Genomic DNA, 15,842 nt, shown 5'->3' with positions numbered 1-15,842 from the left:
CACTTTAAATATAATGGTATCACTCTAACACATTGTTCAAAGACATGTGTTTCAGAGCTGCTCTGTTTTAGTTCTCCTTTGTAGATTTACTTTCCATGAGCTGCTAATGGAAAGCAATCCATAAATTCAGGCGACAAAATATATTGTATAATATAAATGTATTTGACAAATACGCAACTGTAGTGTTGAAAAATGACTTAATGCCAGAGTTGTACTTAAAGTACAATACGTTTTACAAAGTAGTACAGTTGGGAAATAAACTTTGTTTCCCACCGCCCTAAGGTTTTACTGACAAATATGTCTTGAATCTGAAAGAAAAATAGTTGAATTTGTGGAACAGGAAATCAATGGTATGTTGACAGTGATGTTGATTTGAGTACTTTCACTATTTTACAACGAATAAAAAAATCTATTTTCAGAATCTATTGTTACAAGCTTGTGATTCATTTTGTGGTTGGTTGGTCTATAGAGCGTCTACTGGGAAAATGAATGGGAGATGTATTTCTGGATAGAGCCACTGATAAAAAGGCCATGCGGGTTTCATCTTTCTAGCTGATATAAGAGTGAAGAAGGGTTCCCCCAGGACACGTTGGCACCTGTCTGTGAGGGTGCTGATGATCCGATGAAGATGTCTCATTTTGCCTGTCAGATTATCTGACACCCATTGTCAGCACCCATAGTGTGAGACAACAGGGTGGGGGCACTTGTTTGGTGAGCAGCTCAGTCTGACTGACAGGGGGGTCGTGGGAGCATGACAAAGTAGGGGATTAGCTCACCATTCTGCTTTTATAGGACTTCAACTTCACAGAGCATTTGATACTTCACTGGCTCTTCAAATGCTCTATATAGCTGCAAGCATTGGGACCTATGGGAAAACCTCCTGAATCAATATTGCCTGTACAGTACATATCACATCACACACAGATGCTTGTTTGCTATGTTTCTCATCCTGTTGGTACTCCCACCTGTAGGCATTTGAAATAATGCATTACACTTAACCTCACTGGGTTGGATTGGATTGGCTTTTTTTGACAGAGAAAAAAACAAAATATTATATTAGCTTTGCAGCAGCTCCAGTCCTTCACAGGATTCATGGAGGTAATGTTGAGTATTGGTTACCTGGGTTTTTGGTCTCATACTTTAAACGGAAGAAAATGGCCTTGAAACATAAAAATACACTTTGAGTGTAGTGAGCCGCCTGTTGTATTGTTTAAATGAGAGTGTGTCTTATTGTATCTATTAGTTTTATTTATATTCAGCACTTCCAATTATTTATATCCCTGCTTTCTTGATTATTCACACATTTAAATAACTATATTGTATTAATGTTTATATTGTAGGCCTAACTTACACTATTTAATGTTCAAGACTTTTTTTAAATATTTTTACCTGTGTGATTTTTTTATTTCTCTCTCTCTCTCTCTCTCTCTCTCTCTCTCTATATATATATATATATATATATATATATATATATATATATATAATGTGCATCTTTTAAGGGAGCCTGAGATCCAAGACTTTCATTGCCAATTACTTCTCTAATGGTCATGGATATGATAATAAAGCATATTAAGATGCATATTAAGAAAACCAACATATGCTATAAAGAAGGATCTTTAGACCTGGATATTAATATAACTTTTGGGGTTGTACGGTGAGAAAATAAATATATATTTGTTGTTCAACTCTGTTGCCAATAAAAGTGTCTCCTAATAATCTTTTCACCCTCACACAGAACTCAAGATATCTTATTGTTTGATAGCCACTGAAAGGAAACATGACATTTTAATTTCCTTGTGCTCTCTCTCCTCTGTATCCTCAGGGCCTCAACAACATCATCCACATAGACTTTGACTACAAGAAAGAATTCATCTATTGGGTGGACTCAACCAGGCCAAGTGGTCGAAAGATCAACAGAATGCGCCTCAATGGGAGCGACCTCAAGGTACCACAGGATTTAGTTGCTGTGACTGCATGCTATAAGGTGCCTTGTGCCACTTTACCCAAGATTCATTCGCTTTTCTCTGCTTGGTACCTGTCCAACTTGTATTTATGACTCTTTCCTTGCTCTATCCACTTGTATTGTTTATTGTTTACACTTTTTTTTAACTTGCATTCTATTCTATGAAATAGTGTTGTCTCTTTGAGTTTAAGAAAAAATGAGCCTGTTGCTTTAAGTGGTTCATTGTCGATGCGCAGCCGATGATGGACGCCTTTTTACAAAGTCAACAAAATGGATTTGTTCTGTCGGCAGCCAACGGCCTGTTATCTTGACAACAATGAATGTGTGTTTGTAATCATAGGAATAGCATCAGTGGCTTTCAGATAAATGTAATAAGCCTAATGACACAGTGGTTCTGTCTGGTATTATCACCAAGGTTCGTCAGGGTCGTGGGATGGATGCCCAGACACTGGGGACACTCGGACGTCAGCAGGACACCTGCTGGGCCCACATCTCATTAACATTGGTGTATTAGCTCATTCAGCTCAATTACGAGCGCAGTGTCTGTTTGAGCCACAGCTTAGCAAGAGGAGAAACTGTCTGAGACACAGATCGAGGAGCTTTTCACATTGGGTTAATTAAAAGAGCCACTGATATCCTGTGCTACTGGTATGGGCTTGCCATATGGGGAAGAAAAGATTGGTGGGCAGAGAGTATTTCTGAGGATTATTTTCTCTTCCAGTTTCATCTGACCAAGGCAGAGATTAATTAAATGCTACGGTTTAATTAAAACAATGTAGTTTAATTATATCATGTATTTTGTTTATCTCAAGTACACTTAAGTTGCACTGTCCTGTGGGTTGAAACTTTGAAGGATGTTGCTGTTATCTTCCGGCTAATCAGTGATGTTCCAGCAGGTGTGATTTTTATAGCTGAAAGAAACCAGTGTTTCATACTTTCGTCCCATGAAGTGAGACGCTGTCATTGTTGAAACAGTCAATGTTGCCATAGTGACAAAAGAATTGCCTTTTACATGTGAAAACTATTTAGATTGGTCAAATAATGGAGATGAGTGATGATGAGTCTTCTCAGGAACATGTTCTACTTTTAATGGCAAAAGGTTTGTGAGACGGCATAGACCAACGTAAATGTTCTCTTGATTCATTGTGTTTTGATGAGCCTCATCTCAATGTTGACATTCCTCACAAGTTAACCTTCAGTGCAACATAAAGCAACCCTTTTGATCAATAGTGAAATATTATGAATTAAGTCAACCAGAAGAAATTTATGTAATGAGAATCAACTCCTTTTTGCCAGACGAAGCAGTTTGGATGTATCCTGCAGAAGGAGTAATGTTTTAAGCTCAGTTCTGTCTAAATGACTGCTTTAGTCTTTTGCCAAAATCATATACTTTCTTGCAAATGGTGACAGAAAAGGCGTCAAAGCACATCGTTTTACTTAATGACAAATTGCATGGCTGGCATTTCCATTTCATATTTTTGTAAAAGGGGGGTTTTAAAGGCATTGGCTGAATCTGCCAGCTGGCACAATGATTGTTTATTCTAAACAACAGACTCAAAGGCCAGACATGTTTGGGGATATTGATGCAGTTCCTAGATTTAGTTATATAAAATATCTTCACATATATTTTAACCAATTGTCTCACAGTGATTAGCGCAATGAAATGAACAGAATCAATAATGTCTCTCCACTCTCCTTGCTTTAATCACACTAGTTACATTTACACCGTTAACACATACTCATACAAAGGGGAACTTTTTAGCAAATCAACTAATGTTTTCTGATTAAACATACAGTACAGAGTTCTGCATTACCATCCATTTGCATGACATAGATCAGGCAATGCAATGCATTTTTAGTAAAAGAAAAAGGGTTTTTATGCATATTGACTCAAGCTTTTCACCGTCGCTGTATTAGCAGCTAGTACAGCTGTGAATGCAAATATAAATATGTTTTTATGTGATTAAAAGTCACAACAGGTTTGTACTGATTGAGATAAATGATATTCATACTAATGTCGCCACTGTAGCTACAGCAGAAGGAATGATGTGTGCACTCTGTCTGTAGTCTCTATTATGAGAAATGTGTTATGCATAATTATGCATGGGTCAAACAACATTGGTAGCTTCATTAATAAGTCTTACATATAACTGCTAGATCTGGCTAAATATTGCACATACTTCTTGCTTAACACCAAACTATTACATTCCATTCACAATGAGTGAAATAATTTGGGTCATAGAGGACATCACAGGAATCCTGCCGTCAACAAAGATGTCATGATATTTTTTAACATTCAGCAAAACTCTGAGCTGTCAGTTAATGCAATATGTAAGGAGCTCGTAATTTATTTCTCCATAATGTTGCCTGGCAAATATTGTGCACACATAAACATACCTAAATATGACTAAGTACAAGAAGCACAGACGGTAGACACATGTCATAGTCATGTTAGTTACTAAAGATATCCTAATTGTACACATATGAAATTAATGATATATTTAATCACAGCTGACTCTCTAGAACTTTCACCAGGGACTAGAAACATAGAATCCAGGGTCTAAATACATTTTCCAGGGACATATTACCCCCCAAGAAATTCCCTGCTGGGGGATAGTACTGTCTGACAGCACACAAAGTGTTGTCGCTGCTTCAGCATGCGTAGCACTTTATTCATAAAACAACTTACTCTAACATCAATTTTGGAAATTTTTTGGATGACGGGACAGCATTTGTCTTTGTTTGATACCATTAAAAGTGAAGTTAGGCTTTGATGTCGACTAATTTAAAAGAAGACGGAGAGAAAATTGTACGGTAGATAGAGAGCGAGCTCAGTGGGCGAGGATTAGAAGAAAGAGACTGTGCTGAGAATGAGAGAATAAAAAGTTATTTTCTGATTGTTTCACAGCAGATACACTGTCGAGCACAAATGCATATCCATCCAACACACAACATATTATTTACTGTCGAGACACTCTCCCTCTGCATTTCATTTATTACATCCAACATGTATCGGTAAATGCCATGCAGCAGTAAACAGAACTGTATGAGATGGGTATGCACACTGAACTGCAGGCTACAGGGCTGCTGCTACCACCATCAGCCCTGTCCTCATGTCATGTTGCTTTTTCAGACATCAGCAGACTCATTTGCTAAGTCTTTGCAGGTTTTTTAATCGCTATGGAAACGCTGAAGGAACCTTTTGTTCCTTGAACAGTAGTCCTGCGACTAAAATTAGCAGGAGGTTCTTGGTTGAAAGGCAGCTTATGTGACACATTTACTAAGAAAAAAAATAAAACTCAGTTTCTGCATGTGCATCTAGAGCCATTACAATGGCAACACATGTATATCAGATCTAAAACAAATCACAAGAATGTTCCTTTCAGCTGTGGATGTGGGTGTGATGCGGTTGAAAAAAATGTATTGTATTTGGCTTGATGGAGGAGAAAATAATGTCGCACTGAGAGCATACTTGGAGGCCATAGATTGTTGTTTGTTCAACAAAAAGTTGATTTTGATTCCTGTCAGGGTTGAAATAAGTTGCTCCTACCTGACAGAGGAAGAACCTTCCATTGTACATGCTCTTTTGTTTGACAGTGGCAAACTAATGCAGGAGACACTTTTGACAATATGTCTTTATATGTGTTATTTATATCAGTTTTATTTTTTTTATAGTTCTTGACAATCATCCATGGAAGAATTTAGAGCAATAGACAAGGCTTCATACTGAAACTGACCTTCCTCTCCCTGCATTACTAGATAGTTCACAGAACAGCAGTGCCCAGCGCCTTAGCAGTGGATTGGATCGGAAAGAATCTGTACTGGTGTGATGCGGAAAAGAAAACATTAGAAGTGTCCAAGGCCAATGGCCTCTACCCTACCGCCCTGATCACTTCTAGCCTCAAGAACCCCACAGATCTAGCCCTGGACCCCCAGACAGGGTACGTTTATTATCATTACTGTAAAGCTCACCATAATGCTTGAGTGTTTTCTTAATAAGGCTTGATTTCTCAGCTTGAGGGACAGCGGGATGGAGTTGCTCCTTTCAGATTATTAATCTGGAAACTGTTAGATCCAGCTTTCATTAGAGGAGTTTCATTTTGTGTCGGTACTAATTCTTTATTCCCATCACGTTTGTCTGCTAAAGTATATAACTCTTTGAACTGTGCTATACTTCTGACTAGGTACGTGTTCTGGGTAGACTGCTGTGAACCCCCTCACATTGGGCGTATAGGCATGGATGGCCGAGGGCAAACGGTTATCATTGACACAGAGATCTATAGCCCCACTGCTCTCACTATCGATTACACCAACAAAAGGCTCTACTGGGCAGACGACAACCACATCCTGCTTGCCAACATGGATGGCACCCAAAGACACAAAGGTGGGACTAAGGTGTTGTCCATGTTTAAAGAAGAGTTTAACATTTTATCTGTTTAATGAGAAGAGCCATCAGTTGGTTAGCTGAGCATAAAGAGCTCTACTTGCTCCAAATCTGACTTTTAAATTATGTTGTTATGTTAGTAAATATGCTATAGGGGTATTAGCAATGCAAAGAAATATATCATTGTCCGTTAACCTGATAGATGAGGCTGTTGTGGCTGTGAATTATTGGAAATGTCAACCCCTATTGCAAAGGAAGTTGTTAAATTGAATTAAGAAATAATAATTTAATTGAAGCTTATAACGGACATTTTTTCCCCTCTTCAGTGTCTTACGATCACATCCAAGGGGTAATGGCTCTGACTTTGTTTGAGGACTTTGTCTATTGGACGGATGGGAAGTCCAAATCACTACGACGTGCTCATAAGACTTCTGGCGCTCAAGGGACGGAGCTCCTCAACTCCTGGCAAGCCATCAAATCCATCAAGGTCTACCACTCCCTGCGCCAGCCGGAAGGTACGAAGTCCATCTGCCATCTCGTGTTCATTCGGCCCTCTCATGCCGAGCAGTTGTTGCGGGCCTCATATTTAGTTTTAAGAAGGAAATTATTCATGTTTCACAGTTTGAACTCAGTTATGTCCTTCTGCCTTTCTGTACAGTACCCAAGCACCAGTGTCAGATTGCAAACGGAGGATGCAGCCACCTGTGTCTTCTATCCCCCGGCGGAGAACACAAATGTGCCTGTCCCACTAATTTTTACTTGGCAGCTGACAACAAAACCTGCCTCTCCAACTGCACTTCTAGTCAGGTCAGCCATCTCTCCTCCCACAGTTTAGTTGTACCATGGTGATGCTTTTCTATTCTGACCAGTACTTTCCCCCCCACGGGCAAATTGCTTTACTCTCATGCACTCTCCTTTTCTGGCGTGTGCTGTCGGGCTGAGGAAATGGTTGTGTATTGATTTTGGCTTTGAAGAAAGTTTAACCTTAAAAAGAGAATACAATATTCATGTTGACTCAAATTCTGTGTTTGTTTTGTTATATTTGTCTGGGTTACTAATAGTTTCGCTGCGGGACAGATGAGTGTATCCCTTTCTGGTGGAAGTGTGACACGGTGGACGACTGTGGGGATGGATCAGATGAACCTACTGACTGCCGTGAGTGCCATGTTGTTCAAAGGCTGGCTTTAAAATAGTCCTATTTTTGGTCAGCTTTGAGGGATGTACAAATTGCATTGAGTCTTTCCTTCTTTCAATTGAATGCAGGTTTGTTGCCATTGTTGTTTATATTTTTAGCATTCAACGGCATTTACACAATGCTCCGTAATGATTTATATGTTCTCTGAGGGAACTTTTTTAGTGCATAAACCCGAACATATAGTTATGATTTGTTTTTCCAACAGCTGAGTTCAAATGTCAACCTGGCCGTTTTCAGTGTGGGACTGGCCTTTGTGCTCTTCCCCCATTCATCTGTGATGGTGAGAACGACTGTGGAGACAACTCAGATGAAGCTAACTGTGGTAAGGATGGAACATCTAAGAGGAGGATTTTAACTGTTTGTTACTGGTCCATTCTCACTTATTAATCTATTAAACCGCGTGTCCAGTGTGGTACTATGTGATTTTCTTCTGTCGATTGGTAGCTACTATTTAGTGCTGAAACAATTAGCAAATTAATTAATTTGGTATGCACCAGAAAATTAATCAAGATCATTTTTTTTAATTAATTAATTATTCATTGTTCAATCAATCAATTGTATGAAAAATGAATTATGCAAAATCATGTAAATTCAACCTGGCAATTTTTAAATGTCACTTTGGGTTCTTACTACATGATGGCTGTCACATTTTTACTGTTTGTTAATATTTCATAGTCTAGATTAAATAGTCCCAACCAGTTTTTTTCATTTGCATTCACTTTTATTTTTCAATACAAACTTTCATTAGCAGACACTGCATTTACTAAACCTTAGACAGTAAATTTAAGGGTTTTGTACTGTAGGTTGAATCACAGTCAGTAGTAATAGTTTAGAGGCTTCGCTTGGTTTGTCGTCCGAACATTTCTTATTGATGCAAGCTCCCGCTGCTCCTTCCCTTTTTCTCTTTCAGAGACATACATCTGTCTGTCGGGCCAGTTCAAATGCACCAGGAAACAGAAATGCATCCCTCTTAACCTGCGCTGCAACGGTCAGGACGACTGTGGAGATGGAGAGGATGAGACAGACTGCCGTAAGACACTGCATTGTTACTTTAAGAATCATTGTCTTAAAAATGGCTTTACTGAGCTTATATCCCGCTTAGTTTATGAACGTATCCCCCGTTTGATCATTCTGCCTCAACATTGCAGACAAATAACTAGATAATAAGATAAGATATTGTTTGGAGCTGTAATCTAGTGGATTCTGATAAATTACCTAAATTGTCTTATTTTGATATAGTCATTTTATTAATGTGTTTGGACAGACCATATGGCGACATTAACATTACGTTGTAATGCAGTCATTAGGAAATTCCAAATTGTTATTGGCTGTGCCTGTGAAATAGGATTAGATACTAATCGCACAGAGGATAAGAAAAGATTTGCTTTGCCGTGATGTAACTCGCCGGAATATCACACCCCATATCACACCCAGTCTTTGAGACTGCTGCATTTGTCTTGCATGTGATTGCAAGAGGGATCAGAGTGGGGGGAGAGAATGCAAGACAGTAAGGAGGAGAAAGAGACTTAGAAAAAAAAGGCTTTAATTAAAGTGAAGCTAATCACTTCACCCCTTCTTAGACTTCCACAATGATTGGATGTGGTTTTGAATGCACTTGTGTAATGAGCACTGCACCACTGAAATTAAAACGCTATCTAAAACAATGTGAGTTTTTTTACCAAGCAACTACTTGCTATAATAACGCAGTGAAAAGGTATGCAAGGCTTCTGCAGAAATGAATGACTGCCTCACTGGTTCTTATATCACTGTAGTTTTTATGAACACTCGGATTACTCTGGTCATTACTTCCACCATCCCAAACATGCTGCCCGTCTCTCTGCCTCCAGCTGAAAGCACCTGCTCCCCAGACCAGTTCCAGTGCAAGGCCTCAATGCACTGCATCTCCAAACTCTGGGTTTGTGATGAGGACCCTGACTGCGCAGACGGGTCAGACGAGGCTAATTGCGGTGAGTTGTTGAACCCCACTTCACCATAAATCACACCACTTCACTTAGAAGAATCTGATTTAATCTGAATTAATTTTACACTTGGCTTCACTTTGGTACTTCTATGTGTTCTATCCCCCAATCTGATGATATACTGAGGGAGAATGCCCTGAAGGACAGCTGTCCCTCTCAGAGTAAGAGCTCAGCATTATGATCTCAGTTTGCCTGGCATTTCTAGCAGCTGTCAGTCTTAAATGCTGACCTCACACACACACAAAGGCCATTATTACTGGGGCAGGGCACCTTGGGAACTTTTCCGGCACTATGCACCAGGATATTATATCTGCTTGACATGCCTCTGTGGAGAGCCAGAGTTCGATCAGGACGACTCCACAATAATGCAAAGCTCTGTAAAGTTTTATCACATAGAATTTTACAATTTTCCTGTCAAATAGATCAAATATATAATATCTCGAGTCATGAAGTCAGTCATAATTTACTGTATCATATTTTTGACATACATTATTTTAATAGTGAAGTATAGTTTCACAATGGGACTTTATCCACAATGTACGGTATGCCTTCACAGGCAGGGGACCGATCTGCCTGTGTGCGTGGACCAGGTGTTTTCTATTCATTTGAAGAATAAGAACATTGCAATTTGAGAATATTCATGCTTTAATGTTTGATAAGTCACACCTGCTCTCAATGGAGTCCTTTGTGGTTTGAGGTTGGTTTCATGTGGAGATTTTCCTGCTGCTTTTGCGTACCTTACTGATGTTTGACTTTAGCCCCTCAAACTGCATTATCTTCAGTGTTTGTGTCATCCGATAGTCTTCATCACTTAAAGTTCTAAACACTTAAGATCACTCAAAGGAGATGCTGCCCCTCTATAGCTATCTATTTTTTGTACTTTGCATTACCTCAGACTGTTTAAGGAAGTTTTGCTTGTTAGCACCATAATGAGCTCTGACTTCGAAGGGAAATATTGTTTTTCTTTTCCTGCTTCGCATCTTGTATAAGCTGTTAGTGACTGACTGAGCTGCTTCCTAATGAATTGTTGCCTTGTGTCCTCCGCTGCTGCTCTCAGCTTTCCCTCCTGATTCTCTCCTCCTGCTGTCATGTTGGAGAGAGATCCAGGCGGAATCTGCCACCCTCCTCTTTTGACGCATCTCTTCCCTAACTGATAACAACGTTACCTTGGCCATTATCCATGATGATGTCTGCACTGAAATGACTGAAACTCTCAGTTTGACTTTGAAAACCCATTCTGAGGAAGTGTTGCTGGAGCAAATATCAAAGCATCTGTTCCCTGTGAAATAAATACAAATATGTTGGATAATTCTGGCCATTAATGTTTAACACTGCAATGCCCAATTTAAGACTGCAATACTTCAGGACCATAATTGGCTCTGAAATGCCATTTATTGAATTGTGTGATTGACATTTTGTAGCCTGGATCGGGGACCTCTGTCCACATCTTTGAATTCTTCAGTCTGATTAGCAGGCTCGGTATTTTGACTAGGAAACATTATTAAACGTAAGTCCTGTGACCAATTTACTTTAAGTGTGTATGTTAAAGGAGTCCACTATTTTCACACATTGTGCACAAGATGATTAGAGCTCATCATTTTTGTTTTTCTCTATTAAACGTTTTATGAGCTGTTCTCATCACAATAAGAAATATGTGAACATCAGTGTCACTTTTGGCATTTTAAATATTACTTACTAAAATCAATAACATTACAGACAAAGAAGTGACAAGCTGATATCCAGACAATGTATCGCAGCTGCTGTCAACACATCACTGTCAATTGCACTGGTACTTGTTGGCACTGACAGGACACTGAAACAGAAACCGAGTTTGGGTGCGGGTATCAAAAGCCAAAATCAAATGCTTCAGCTTTTGTTGTGTTCTGTAATTCTCTTGGATGTTTTCTTGAAGAAAGTTCAATTTTGCCAACTTCCTGTCATAGATTCTGTTGAAGATGATTGGTAGCACAGTCAGGTATTTCATCTTACGGTGCGTTAGCCTCCAGGGTTGCATACTGTGTTTTGAACTCAGTGTCAGACTTGCTTAGGGAAACCCTGAGGAAATGATGATTACTACACATAGAAAATATGATAGCTAGCACACTATTAATATTCATGCTCTTTGAAGCCATTTTCATCTTCATGTTTGTTTGCTCCTGATGAAAAAGATGAAAAGACCTGTGGACCTCATGAATTCCGCTGCGAGAATAACAACTGCATCCCAGACCACTGGAGGTGTGACAGCCAGAATGACTGTGGAGACAACTCAGACGAGGAGCACTGCAGTGAGTACCTGACTCCTCACTTTCTGTCAGCTCAGTTTGGTCGTTTGTATTCACTGTTGTAGTTTTTACACACACTTAGGCAGTGAAGAATTTAACTTATCTGAAGACACCCAGGTGCCCCTCCCACCACCACACCACCTCTCTTACCCTCTCTCACACAAAGACACACACCCTCCCTTGTATCCGTACACATTGGGTGATCCTTCCCACTATTGACTCAGTTGGGCTCAACGCGTTCTTATCCATGCTGTTTCTCTGACAATAGAGTCTCAGACTCCTGAGCTCTTGATATCATCTCTTCTCTGTACCAAGCTCATATTCCCCTTCGTTGGTATATTCATCATCACTTTTAGAAGAAAACCTTTGTTTACTCATGAAATGACACTGGTAACTCACACACCTCGTTAAATTGCATTTCTGTTGTGCATGAGAGAGAGAGAGAGAGAGAGAGAGAGAGAGATTGTTTGCCTGTACATCATGACTTTGTGCATGCCTTCTGTGTTTTTTGCTGAGTGTGCATCATTTGCGTGGTTTATACGATGCATATTCCTCTAACCTATTAATGTAACTTAAGATGCAAATAAAAGCCAGTCAAGTGTTGCATGGCAAAGTATTAAACAGGTGGACCAGCAGACAGTGGAGAGGCTACAAATCAGATTTTGCTGCAATGCCTGCTGGGAGTCTTTTTTACAGCTCATGACACACACATACACACACTGCATTAGCTAGCAGTCCATGATAACAAGGGGAGGGCCCAGACACTGGATCTGATGCAGCTGTTTAGCTGCGTCCTAATATTGTCCTTGGGACTGACTTGCACTAAATGGCAGATACAAGCTTTTTGGCTCCAGGAAGTATGTCGCCCCCTCCATTGTGAGAGCTGCAATGAATGTATTTACATCTTGATCAGCTTTGCCAGTTTCTTCACTTCTAATACAAAATGACTCTAATTAGCAAAAATGATGGTTTTGCTAATTAAAAGATTTGGCCGATTACTGCATCTGGGGATGCACGGTTGCTATGTATACTGCTGGAAAAATAAACAGTCTGGCAAAATGGTTGTATCTGTTTTTCTCTACGTAGAGCCAGTCACCTGCAACCACAAGGACTTTGCCTGCGCTAACGGAGACTGCATCTCCTCCCGATTCCGCTGTGATGGAGACTATGACTGCCTGGATAATTCAGATGAGGCCAGTGTTTGAGATATGTGTACCACTTACTTATAAATCAAAGAGGAAGGTAAACCCACATGAGTGCTGCTAATGAGGCACAGATATTAGCAAGACGCTATATTAAGAATAAGTTACTGCACTCTGGAAATTATCTCCAAAAGTAGAACCCTTTTAAATCAGCCATGAGCATTTTGGACAAGTTCCCTTTTTCCTTTGAACAATGTGAAGAGGAATCATTCCAAGCACTTTGCTTATTTAACCATGTGGTAACCATTCTGTTATGAACTATTATATATTATACTGGCTACTAAAAAATACATTTGCAAATTACAAAATAACAGTATTTACTGATGAATACTATGAAGGGTTAGGGTTAGGGTTTTGCTCTGGTCTTTAATTGATCTCTTGAAAACATGTGGTAGTATCTAAGCTTGCAGCCCAAGCACAGACTAAGTATCCTACTCCCAAAGGGATATCAAATTGGACAAGCATATTGCCTCTTGCAAGGTAAATAATTCCATTATCTACATACATCATTGTGTTGATCCAAATCTACTCATACTGGTTGCTATATTCCAACAATGCTGGACAGAAAATATCTCTGTGATTGTGCGTGAGTCATTGTACCATCAAGTGCATTAGTGAAAGAGTGAAATTCATTTTGTTTATTTGCCTCTGAAAATCCTAATCCCCCAAGCTTCTCAGCAAAACAAAGAGTGCTTGTTTTGTTCATAAATATAATTAAATATCCAAATTTACGAACCTTCAAATTGCCATTGTAATTCTACGCTCTTGTAATATGTGAAGAAATTACCTTAAATGTGCCTTTATCAAGCATTGCATGGTGTAAAGAGATGTTTCCAGTATTCATACAAAAACTGCTCAATCAGTGGTAATGATGCAGTGCAATGCATAATTCAAGGACAATGGCTTATTATTACTATTCATCATTCTTGTTAATGTATTTCTATGTTCAACATTTGCACAGCATTTTGTACATGTACTCCTAGTCCATGCAAAGCAGTGCAACCCTAATCAACCCTTTATTATGTGTCTCCCCACTGCAAACTTTCTGGGTCAGTGCAGGCAAATAGTCTCAGGAAAGAAAGTCACCTTTCAATCAGCATTAGCATACCCAGTAATTATTGAATGTAGTTATTCATAGTGGCCATCATGGAGTAGATTGTCCACCTTGTTATAGTGTGAACTGCTCATATGTATTTGAGCATGGAAGATTACTGCAATGAATAATTTTTGAATTATTTTAAACCTCTATTCTACTATCATAAACAGATGCAACGTACATTATTCCCTTAGCTTTCGAAGATACTCACAAGTTTATATATTCTAAACATGTTTTGTTTTTACAGTAGTTATTTTCTTGCTGATTTATTCAGTTACCAAAAGTCTGAATGTTAAAGTCAAAACATTTAAGGTATCACAGCAGTTTTCTTCATCTATATAAAAGTGGTCCATGTTGTATTCACACTAAACCCAACATGTTGTAAACCTCCTTTATATGTTGAGTGGCTCGGAAAGTGCATTATAAATGTAATATTCTCTGAGAGGCTACTGGCCAAGGTCCTAAAGCAATTCAACTCTAAAATGAGGATTACAGTACATCACTGAGAGCACAAGGGCCTCTTCACCTATTTAACCTTTTTCAAGCCCTGAAGTCCTAAAACAATGAGCAGTGAACCCTGCCTTGAGGATAGAACGGTTACATCATCAGTGGTACTTTCAGTGATATCTCTCAGATGTAAAGTGTTTGTTTTTTCCGAACAAACGTACACCGCAATTTAATTTCATTGTGACGTTGATCGTCTACTATATAGTTATGTTATTTCTTTACTGTATGCGTTAACAGAAAGGCTGTGAGGCCCGCTGTGCAGATGACCAGTTTCGTTGTCATAACAACCTCTGCATCTCGCTCAAGTGGCTGTGTGATGGTCAAGAAGACTGCAAGATGGGGGAAGATGAGAAAAACTGCCAGGAAACAGGTGCAAAACGATTTCCTCTAGTTTTTTAAGGGAGTTGTATTTGGTGTACAGACTTGTACTTCTGTGCACCAATTGCATTTTCTATTGTGCTTATCACAGACCTTGAAAATACACCTTTCTGCAATTCAATATGAGATGATTTGAAGTGAAGTGTCTTTTTACTGGCCACAAACTGTGAAGCCCTTTTTTTATTGCAGAAAGTAGCATGACCTCTTTGACCTGCAGGACATTGTTCATGTGGAGTTTTCAACTTGAACATGTCTCAGCTTAGGGATTTCTAGTTGAGGAAAGGCCCAATGCTGACTGATACACTTTGCCCTTCTCCAGTAGCTCCTTCATGTTCCGTAAACGAGTATGTGTGTGCCAGCGGAGGGTGCGTGTCAGCCAGCCTGCGGTGTGATGGACATGACAACTGTCTGGATGGCTCAGATGAGGTCAGTGCAGCTTCACATGATTTTTATAAAAGCAACCAAAAGATTATTTGTTTTGGTGTCCTCTGATTGCAGCTGACAACATTACTAGAATGGACATTTGTGATGATTTACTATGATTCTGTGCTGACAGACTGGCTGCGTAAAGGAGTGCAGAGAAGATGAGTTTCTCTGCCTGAATCGTGCCCACTGCATCCCTCGGCGCTGGCACTGCGATGACGTGTTGGACTGCATGGACCACAGTGATGAGGAAAACTGCAGCCAGGGTCGGTATGAGTGTGACCTTGCGTCAGTGTGTTTATGTGTTGTGGTGTGGTGGAGACATAGCAATAGAGAATAATATCTGGCAGGTAAGTTGAGAGCATGTGGCAGAGGTAAGGTTTTTGAATACAATGAGAATGAAAGATTTGTGGTGAGATTAATCGATTTCGAT

General features: G+C 39.5%; 1 protein-coding gene across 1 annotated transcript in view; it reads left to right on the top strand.

Moving 5' to 3' along the window:
• Positions 1–15,842, top strand: part of lrp1bb (low density lipoprotein receptor-related protein 1Bb) — a 172,887-nt gene that overhangs the window by 131,353 nt on the left and 25,692 nt on the right. Inside the window, exons 57-70 of the mRNA XM_034561869.1 lie at positions 1,823–1,945; positions 5,723–5,904; positions 6,148–6,347; positions 6,674–6,862; positions 7,006–7,154; positions 7,409–7,502; positions 7,748–7,864; positions 8,453–8,572; positions 9,390–9,509; positions 11,690–11,806; positions 12,890–12,996; positions 14,846–14,978; positions 15,306–15,412; positions 15,543–15,675. Of these exons, the coding sequence (XP_034417760.1) occupies positions 1,823–1,945; positions 5,723–5,904; positions 6,148–6,347; positions 6,674–6,862; positions 7,006–7,154; positions 7,409–7,502; positions 7,748–7,864; positions 8,453–8,572; positions 9,390–9,509; positions 11,690–11,806; positions 12,890–12,996; positions 14,846–14,978; positions 15,306–15,412; positions 15,543–15,675 (1,891 nt within the window). The remainder of the gene's footprint in view (positions 1–1,822; positions 1,946–5,722; positions 5,905–6,147; positions 6,348–6,673; positions 6,863–7,005; positions 7,155–7,408; positions 7,503–7,747; positions 7,865–8,452; positions 8,573–9,389; positions 9,510–11,689; positions 11,807–12,889; positions 12,997–14,845; positions 14,979–15,305; positions 15,413–15,542; positions 15,676–15,842) is intronic.

The sequence above is a fragment of the Cyclopterus lumpus genome, chromosome 21 (assembly GCF_009769545.1).
Source record: "Cyclopterus lumpus isolate fCycLum1 chromosome 21, fCycLum1.pri, whole genome shotgun sequence".
Taxonomy (NCBI): domain Eukaryota; kingdom Metazoa; phylum Chordata; class Actinopteri; order Perciformes; family Cyclopteridae; genus Cyclopterus; species Cyclopterus lumpus.
This window is presented reverse-complemented; position numbering and strand designations above follow the sequence as displayed.